The sequence below is a fragment of the Mytilus edulis genome, chromosome 4, assembly GCF_963676685.1.
Source record: "Mytilus edulis chromosome 4, xbMytEdul2.2, whole genome shotgun sequence".
In the NCBI taxonomy this organism is placed as follows: domain Eukaryota; kingdom Metazoa; phylum Mollusca; class Bivalvia; order Mytilida; family Mytilidae; genus Mytilus; species Mytilus edulis.
The window spans coordinates 67,561,660-67,572,212 of record NC_092347.1 but is presented as its reverse complement, the minus strand read 5'-3'; the positions used below and the strand labels follow the sequence as shown (position 1 = coordinate 67,572,212).

Genomic DNA, 10,553 nt, shown 5'->3' with positions numbered 1-10,553 from the left:
CTTTTACAAAAATCTTCTCCTCTAAAACTACTGGGCCAAATTTAACCAAACTTGACCACAATCATTATTGGGGTCTCTAGTTTAAAAAATGTGTGGCATGACCCGGTCAACCAACCAAGATGGCCGCCACGGCTAAAAATAGAACAAAGGGGTAAAATGCAGTTTTTGGCTTATAACTCAAAAACCAAAGCATTTAGAGCAAATCTGACAAGAAGTTAAATTGTTAATCAAGTCAATATCTATCTGCCCTGAATTTTTCAGATGAATTGGACAACTGGTTGTTTGGTTGCTGCCCTCCAATTGGTAATTTTTAAAGAAATTTTGCCGTTTTTGGTTATCTTGAATTCTATTATAGATAGCGATAAACTGTAAACAGCAATAATGTTCAGCAAAGTAAGATCTACAAATAAGTCATCATGACCTAAATGGTCAATTGACCCCTTAAGGAGTTATTGCCCTTTATAGTAAATTTTTAACAATTTTCATTAATATGGTAAATTTATGTAAATTTTTACCAAATATAGTTCTATGTTACTAATGGGCAAAGTTCATTATAGATATAATTGTAAGAAGCAAAATCGTTCAGTAAAGTAAGAACTTCAAACACATCACCATCACCAAAATACAATCTTGTACTTTGTACTTGTTTGGCTTTATAAATATTTTGATATGAGCGTCACTGATGAGTCTTATGTAGACGAAACGCGCGTCTGGCGTACTAAATTATAATCCTGGTACCTTTGATAACTATTGTCATGAATCCATTTGTGTCCTTTGTTTAATATGCACATAGACCAAGGTGAGCGACACATGCTCTTTAGAGCCTCTAGTTTATCAACTTTTGATTATTGTAGAAACCATGATAGATAGAGATGAACTGTAAGCAGTAAAAATGTTCAGTAAATAATTATAACAAATCAGAAGGATCACTGAAATCTAAAATTGATCCTTTGTAGGGGTAACTAACCTCAACAGACCAATTTTACATATTTTTTACAAGATAAAATAAAAGCAGCTAAAAAATTTCAGCATAAGAGAAAAATATTCATATATAATCAGGTAATTATGAATCTTTACCAACATACCAATTCGACTAGGTATTTTCAACTATCCATTTTCATATAGGATTTAAGATATATATTTGTCCAAAATCTAACAAACCAATCAAAGGCAATCATGATTAACATATGACAACTACAGGTATCCATTTGTAGCCGCAATGGGGTGATCACAGGTGCTCCGGAAGCGTAAGCAGATCATGCTACAAATGTGGCACCCATCCTGTTGATAAATGAGTATATCTCCATCATGGAAATCTCTAATTCGATGTTCTGCATGTTTGTCTTTATTTTTCAGTAATGTAAACGTTTCAACATTTGAATAATGTTCTGAATTTTTCGATAGTTAGGTCTCCCTTTATTGTCGCCGAATAGTAAAATTTTATGTGTGAAAATGTGCATATCATACTATAAATTATTTTAAAAAAACCAATCATCAAATGAAGAGGTTAAATAATACAGATACATGATAAAACCATGAGAAAATGAAGGAACAGACCACATGAAAAAAAAAGAGCAGGACAATGAAATATATCTGAGGCTATCTAACCTGAGTTTCAACAGTATTCAAATAAATCATCTCAACAATATACATGTCATACACTAATACAAATATCTAGGATGCAGACACAAAAAATGTTATTTTTACAAATCTTTCTCTTAGCATACACATATTTTATTGTTCAAAACATAAATATTGGCATTCTATGCAATACGTATATAAATACAAGGATTAAAAAGTTTGCTTTTGGTAATATATTTCTGATCCAAATAGAATCAATGGCTGTTCTATTCATGTGAGAGAACTATTGAGTCAAAAGGCCAAACAAATATTGATGTCTTCAGTGATAGAAAGGACTGACACAGAAACTTATAATTAAATCTGTAAATATTGGACAAGATATCAAGAAGTGAGAATTTTGTTTCTTAATCACCATTGCTGAATTACAATTAAATCCTTGGTTATATATAACACAAATAGTCAAAACGGCAAACTAAATCGAGTCCGTTAAGCATTCAATTAGACGAATTCAAATTCATATATGAGAATCCTTGTTTCAACAGCTTTCTTGTAAATGGCAACTTCCTATTGAGACAATTTTTATAGGAAACTTATGATCTGCAATATAGTTCCAACCTTACTAAATCTACTCGATATACATATGCGACGGGAATGTTGTCAAATAAAAATGGAAGTGTCAATATATAAAAACTTAAGTTATCCCTTGTTGTCAACCTACTTTAACTGCCAACGAAATTCATCACATATACTGATGTTTGAATGTCAATTTAGCCATCGTGAAGACTATTGAACATGTTTTTTTTAGTTCTGATTAAGTAATATCAAATACAAATTGTTGTAAAACAAATGCACTGTTGGATGTTTTTTTAGTAAATTCCTAAATAATATGATGAGTAGCAATGAAATATTGTAGGCATGCACAAGTGAAATTATGTAGCTCTATTTTTAAAAGTTAACCAAACATCAATGCATGGTTAGAATGTTAAAATAATCAGTTTCCGTATGGTTTTTGTTTGTGCTTTGATTACAAGTAGTTTAAAAGTATCAGGGTAATACTCTGAGGGGTAATGTTCAGATGATATCAGATAAAGGTATGTTAAATAAAGATTTAAACGACCTTGACGAACATTTGAACTTCCTTGTTGTAAAACAGAACAATTAGATTGACATTTTGATCAGGTAAATTTTGTAAACATTTTTGTCTGCAAATCCATAAAAGTTTACTCTACGCTGGTTCTTCCCATCAATTGCTTATCATATTTATGATCACTTATGTTGGTATGAATAACATGTAATTACTCATGTAAACATATATGGATAGGTCGACAAAGGGTCGAACTGAGTTTATTTCAGTTTATGTTCATTAGCAAATCGAAGATGTAATTGTCTTCATATATGGGTACTTTAACGTTGCGATAATTTAATGAAAATCTAAGGATGTAGTAAAAATGGAAAAAAATATATATAAAGGCGTAGTAGTATACCGATGTTCAATAGTCGCAAATCGATTGAGCAAAAACAACAGCTATTAGAGAAAAACAACTGACCAACAGAAACAACGAACTGCAACAAAACAAAACGCCAACAACATAAAAAATGGCTATTTGATAACAACTGCAATATTCCTGATTTGGTACCGGACATCTTGAGAAATAAATAGTGGGTTGAATCTACTGCTTAAAATACCGCTAAAATGACCACATTACCTGATTACGTGACAGTAATACAGTAGAAATAAACACAAGCACACTCGGGACATATAACGTCCGCGATTTTTTTTATACATAAACCAGAAGACATTATACACTTGAAATATTTTTAGGTGGATGCAAATAATTATTTGGTTTATTCAGAGTCGATGGCAACATCAGGTGACATAGTATGCGGTGTGTGTGAAGTTGAACACATAACTAAAGACGCTGAATATTGGTGTCCTGAATGTGAACAAGGTCTGTGTTCCAATTGTCTGAGGTACCACAAAGCATTAAAGTCCTCTCGTAATCATTGTATTATCTCCATAGATAATTATAAACAACTACCGCCGTTTATAATCAACATAAAACAATATTGCCCCGATCATGATAGGAAATTCACAAATTATTGTCCTCAACATGAAAGTCTGTGTTGTCCTTTGTGTATTCCAGCCAATCATAAAGAATGTCATGGAATATCAGCGGTAGAGGAAATAATTCAATCGTCCAAAACATCAACATTATTGCAGAGTATGGAACAAAACCTTAATGATATCAAAAGTAATATGAATAAAATAATCGAGAACAAAAAACAGAATCTTGCTTCAATCAAGAGCCATAAACAGAAGTTTCGTGATGAGATAAAACAGATGCGAGAAAAAATAAACAAGCATCTAGACAAATTAGAACAACAAATACTCCATGACTTATCTGCACAGGAAGAAAATGCCAAATTACAGATAGAAAGTATTTTGACAAACGTTTTCGAAAATACAGAAAGAGTTGATATGTTACAAAACAATATAACGACTGTCAAGCAGTATGCATCAGACCTTCAGACCTTCCTGGGAACGAAAACGATTCAAGATGAGGTACAAAAGCAAGAAAAAGAAATGCATTCAATTTTGGACGACAGAAGTGTAAATGAGGTAGTCCTTAAATGCAATCTAGACGATAAGATAACAGAAATATTGTGCACAATAAGTTCGTTCGGAAAGGTTTATATAGAGCTTGGCCAGCCATTGGTTGTCATTAAGATGGATAAGGGTAAACAAGCTCAAATTGTATATAATCTACCAGCACAACCAAAAACAATTGATGATATCACCCTGGTTTTACAATGGAAAACAAACCTTAAGGAAAAAGGTCGTATGACGTTTATCGCTGGAGCTTGCATCAATACGTCTACTGGAGATATCATACTTACAGATTACCAAGATCGACTGTTAATTTTAAATCAAGATGGATCTATACACAAAAAGATTCCTTTGTCTTTTTCCTTTCCTGCAGATGTTACTTTTATCGATGACAGAACTGTTGCTGTTTCAACTCACGAGACATATTGCATTCACATTATTGATATAAGAGATAATGCATCAAAGAGAATAATAAATACTACTAACTGCTGTAGTGGGATATCCTATAGACACGGATTTTTATTGTACGCTGAACATAATAAGGGCATATGCAAAGTTCAGCTGCCAAATTCTGGCCAAACTCTCCTCATTCCGAAAATGGCTAATAATCACTGGGATTATCTTGCAATGTCAGACGATAAGATATATCATACAATGTACAGAGAAAATAAAGTATGCTGTTATACGATGTCAGGAGAAAAAATATGGGAATACAACGACAAAACAATATTAAAGAACCCAATTGGTGTGTCTTTCGATAAAAGTTCCAATATTTACGTTGCATCAAATGGGAACAACACTATTATCGTCATATCATCTGAAGGGAACTCTGCGAGGTGTATATTGGGAAAAGAAGATGGCATCGGCCGGCCTTTTGGAATGTGTATCGACATAGAAAGAAACAGTCTATTAGTTAGCAGCAATGATGGAACCGTGGTTTTATACAAATTGACATAATGCATATTCTGGTCCACAGTAACAATTCGTAACATTAATTTAACAATAAGACATACCGTTTGTTAATGTAGAGTTATATATGTACAAATTATCCGAAAGAAACAAAGAAGTTATATAACATGTTGGAGTTCAATCATTTATGTTTTTGCATAAATCATTAGCCGTGTTTTTTTTTAGCTAACCAGGTTCAAATGTGTTTCCATCAATTTGAGTTAATCATTTCTGACCTTTTCTTCAAAACTATTCCCTAAAACCAGCAGGCCTACAGGAGCAGCAACCTATATCTAGAATGATAGAAAATACAATCCCGGGAATATCATATCAATTGAGATATATACTCCGTAACCAGGCGCTACTGGAATGTTGGTACATACAAAAGGAAAGTTCAAAATTGGGAAACTAAAATCATCCCTTTCGTCGTAAAGATCATTGTCAATTTCTAGATATAAGTCATGATATAAAGCAGATTAATTTCATACCAATTTCCATCAACCAATACAATCATAAGATCTCAAAATTGGGAAAGGAAATGGGGAATGTGTCAAAGCGACAACAACCCGACCATAGAGCAGACAACAGCCGATGGCCACCAATGGGTCTTCAATGTAGCGAGAAACTCCCGCACCCGGATGTGTCCTTCAGCTGGCCCCTTAAAAATAAATTTACCAGTTCAGTGATAATGGACGTCATACTAAACTGCAAATTATACACAAGAAACTAAAATTAAAAAGCATACAAGACTAACATAGGCCAGAGGCTCCTGACTTGGGACAGGCGCAAAATTTCGGCGGGGTTAAACATGTTTATAAGACCTCAAGCCCCCCTCCCCTATACCTCTAGCCAATGTAGAAAAGTAAACGCATACTAATACGCACATTAAATTCAGTTCAAGAGAAGTCTGATGTCAGAAGATGTAACAAAAGAAAATAAACAAAATGACAATAATACATAAATAACAACAGACTACTAGCAGTTAACTGACATGCCAGCTCCAGACCTCAATCAAACAGATTGAAAGAGTATGTCTTCTTCATATGAATATCAGGCACAATCCCTCCTGTTAGGGGTTTAGTATCATACTATCATAAAATATATGAGAAGAACATAACCATGCCAATAACTGTTTAAAACAAAATGTGTTTGGTTCCGATTCAAAGATCCTATAAGTGAATCAATATTAAAGCCATATTATGTAATCTTTAATGACAATCTTGCATACATTAAATAACCATCTACACATCTACAAGACGTTTAATCCACTCTTTTCATCTGAAATAATATGCCTGCACTAAGTCAGGTATATGGGATTTGAGAGAGAAACCAGCACTATCAAAAACAATGCATGATATAACACTTATATACACTGGAAAATAAACCAATAAGAAAAATATAGTAATACCCATAACTGGAAGGATTGTGATTGATTTTCATATGAAATTCTTTCAATCAGTTTAATTAAGGTATGTGCGGAGCTGGTGTGCAAGTAACTGTTAATAGTCCTTTGTTAATTTATGTATACGTATTGTCATTTTGCTTTTGTTACCTATTCTGATATCGGACTAAGACTTATTTTAAACTGAGTTTTAATGTGCGTATACCTGTGTGGTTGTTTTTCTACATTGGCTAGAGGTAAATGGGCAGGGTTGAGATCTCATACAGAATGTTTAACCAAGCTATTTTTTGGCACCTGTCCAAAAGAAGGATCATCTGACCTATTTGAGTCTTATTTGTAGAAAAGACAATTAGAAAGCATGAATCAGCACTAAAGGCGTGAGTTGATATCACGGCCAATCACACACTCGGCCTTCAATATTATCGGCCTATAAAAAACTAGAACCATATCTGACTAGGACTATGATATTTGAATGTGGAAATGAAACATAAGGTAGCTATTATAATCGTTTTCATGATTTATGTTTATTTATCGTTTTGTGGTTGTTGGCAGCTTCGCCTACCATGTTCAGGGCTTGCGATCTAGTCCTCACCTCTCCTCTCCACCTTTGAGAGATTAAGTCAACAATATTTCTGATTACAATTCTGCGCCATCTACCTGTAGATAAAAGTAACATCCATTCCGACTATACCATTCTTGACCAGTTCAGCACTTGAACTCTTTTCATTGTGGAGGTGTAAAAATGATTGTGTCCAGTGTTTCAAAAATATCGTGAAGCAGAAACCGAAAATATACGTTGACATTCCAACATTTGTGCTAGAAAGATACCCAGAAACTCCAATTAGTTGATTTAAAAGAATTTTTAAAATGTCAGTACATATCGGTTTTGAGTTTGGAGGTTAAGCTTTGTTGCTCAATCAGCACCTGGTAATTGTTTATTTACATTTCCTACATTTACACGTAGTCATCTTCAGGGTACTTTTTTTTTTACTATAAATCCATTTGGACTAGTTTATATTCCTGCATTACAATAGATAACTAAAACGTCGTGATGATTTCTGCAGGTGAGTCCCCATTGTTTGTATATCAAATTATATAATGATGTATAAAGGATGTAGGTGTTGATTTTTTTTAAACAACACGTGAAATAATTTCATGCATATGAAGCGCTTTTCTGGATTGATCGTCATCAGGAACACTCAAATCCAAATATTTGTTAATAAAAGCGTTGCAGAAGCATAAGGTTCTGATTTCATTACAACTATAATGAGAAAATTAAGTTCAAAAGCTAACGACTCTTACAAAAGAGGGTAGCATTGGTCGGTTTTATATTTCATTTGACTTTCTATCACAAATGATGATAATAACATTTTCAAATAAAAATTTCAAAATAGTCCTTAGAAATAGGTGTTTTGTTTTAAGATTTGCAAAGTATTCAACGAATCCTCTATTAGGTGTCAGACCACCAATTACTCCCTCCAATTTAGAACGTATGTAAAAGTAGTCCTACTTTGACACAAAATAGTGCTTTTGATGTCATTGTTTACTTAAACTAACCAACAAATTTGCAGAAATGAAACTTTTGGTGAAAGGGAAATATATTTAGACCATTTTGAGCCAAAATTCACTTGTCTATAAGTTTGCATTAAAAATTCAGGATTAATGCGCTACATAGTACACTAATTTAAGATTTCCAGAAAACCGGGAGTTATTTTGGTAGTACCTGTCTTTTCAAAATCAGAAATTTGTTACAAGACTTTAAACATTGGTTGAAAATTGGCATGTAGGAAGGTGATACATGTACAATTCAGGATATACCTGGTTTCCTTGAAGTTAAACTTAAGGTAAAATATTTAGAAAGCTGTGAAAATTGCAAAATTTGGTTGAACAGATAGGGATTTTTAATTGGTGGTCTGACACCTTTAAGTATTAAAATAATCTTATTTAGTACAATAAAACCTGGCTACAGATTCACTGTGAAACTACCATATGGATGTAATGAAACAGCTTTAGATTCCTAAACGAGTTTAGAAATTATACGTATAAAATTGGCCTCTGATATTACAGAAATCGAATTTCCCTTTGTTATCTTTCGCCTCTCTTTTATAAAGAGGAAATGTTGACGTGGATGGTCGGAATTCTCGTTTGCCATTATAGCCACACAGGGTTTGTCTTCGATACTTACTGTAACTGAACACATATCAAAAAGTAAAATCACAAAAATACTGAACTTAGAGGAAAATCAATTCGGAAAGTCCATAATCACATGGCAAAATCAAATAACAAAACGAATCAAAAACGAATGGACAAGAACTGTCATATTCCTGACTTGTCAACCTATAATATTTACATGTAATCCAACAACTTATTTTGTAAGATATCAATGATAACTGATGAAGGTAAACGTCTTGAAGTACATCGCTATATGGACAGCCTACACATTAGCACTATCTACTGTAAGAAACTAGAAATCCGAAAATAAAATTGTAACAGTAGTACAAAGTTATGATTTAACAATAGTTATCAAAGGTATCAGGATTATAATTTAATACGCCAGACACGAGTTTCGTCTTCATAAGACTCAGCAGTGACGCTCAGATCAGAATAGTTTAAAGCCAAACAAGTTCAAAGTTGAAGAGCATTGAGGACCCAAAATTCCAAACAGTTGTGCCAAATTAGGCTAATGTTATTTATGCCTGGGATAAGAAAATCCTTAGTTTTTCGAAAAATTCCTAGTTTTGTAACAGGAAATTTATAAAAATGACCAATTAATTGATATGCATATCAACAACGAAGTGCTGCCTACTGGGCTAACGAAACGTCCACCAAACAGTGGCATCGGCCTGGCACGCGTTTCGTCTACCTAAGACTCATCAGTGATAAACGTTATAATGAGTCTAAGAGATGGGGTGCTATGTTTAAAGCTGAACTAATGGTGCTGAAAATTTGTTGAAACATCAATTACAATGCAAAAGTAAAAGAATACCAAAAGACGACCACAGCATAAAGACACAAAAGACAGACAACGAAATGTTAAAAGAGGGAAGGTATGCTAATTTTGATATATTCGTATCGTCTGGTACACAGGTATTATGTAACGGTCGACCAAATGAAAATAGCTTCCGTAAAACTTTCAAATATATGCTTTTGGTTCTATACCTTTCCTATATTCCATTTCAAAATAAGTACAGTAGTTCACTATTTGATACGAGTACGAAACGCAGGCCCTAGTTGTACCTTCTTTTAAGATACAATAACTCTATGGGTAGATACTTTAGAATGCTTTATATAAAAATTTGTAAGGGTTCCGCGGAACCCAGTGTCTCGCCTATTTTTGCTGTAAATCGCAGGCTCAACAACAATGAGGAAAAAAATCAATAAAAATATTCCTCTTGTTACTATTTAATGATTGTAAGAAAATCTAAGTCCATTTAAAATTAAATTACAGAAAAAACAGAGTAATCTTTTTACAAACTTTACTTCTGGATACAATCTTATGATCATAAATAAGCTTCTGTCGAAGTTTGGTACAAACCCAGGATAGTTTAAGAAAGTTATTAAAATTTTAAAAACTTTAACCACAGAGTGAATGTAATGGTTCCCCGCAGAAAAACTAAGTCCATTTAAAGGTAAAATATGGAAAAAATGGATTTATTTATTTACAAAATTTACTTCTGGATACTATCTTATGATCATAAACAAGCTTCTGTCCAAGTTTGATACAAACCCAGGATAGTTTAAGAAAGTAATTAAAATTCTAAAAACTTTAACCACAGAGTGAATGTAATGTTTCCCCACAGAAAAAAACTAAGTCCATTTATAAGTAAAATACGGAAAAATAGAATTTTATTTTTACAAAATTTACTTCTGGATATTATCTTATGATCATAAACAAGCTTCTGTCCAAGTTTGGAACAAACCCAGGATAGTTTAAGAAAGTAATTAAAATTCTAAAAACTTTAACCACAGAGTGAATGTTTTGTTTCCCCGCAGAAAAACACTAAGTCCATTTAT

At 33.1% G+C, this 10,553-nt stretch overlaps 1 protein-coding gene across 1 annotated transcript; it reads left to right on the top strand.

The window, feature by feature from the left end:
- Nucleotides 1-2,687: 2,687 nt before the first annotated feature.
- On the top strand, nt 2,688-5,309 carry LOC139518511 (protein wech-like). Its single transcript, XM_071310019.1, has 2 exons — nt 2,688-2,760; nt 3,404-5,309. The coding sequence occupies exon 2, from the start codon at nt 3,440-3,442 to the stop codon at nt 5,144-5,146; it is 1,707 nt and encodes a 568-aa protein (XP_071166120.1). The 5' UTR covers nt 2,688-2,760; nt 3,404-3,439; the 3' UTR covers nt 5,147-5,309.
- The last annotated feature ends 5,244 nt before the right edge of the window (nt 5,310-10,553 follow it).

Excerpts from the sequence above, each read along its gene's own strand:
- LOC139518511 (XM_071310019.1), top strand. The coding sequence starts at position 3,440 with ATGGCAACATCAGGTGACATAGTATGCGGTGTGTGTGAAGTTGAACAC.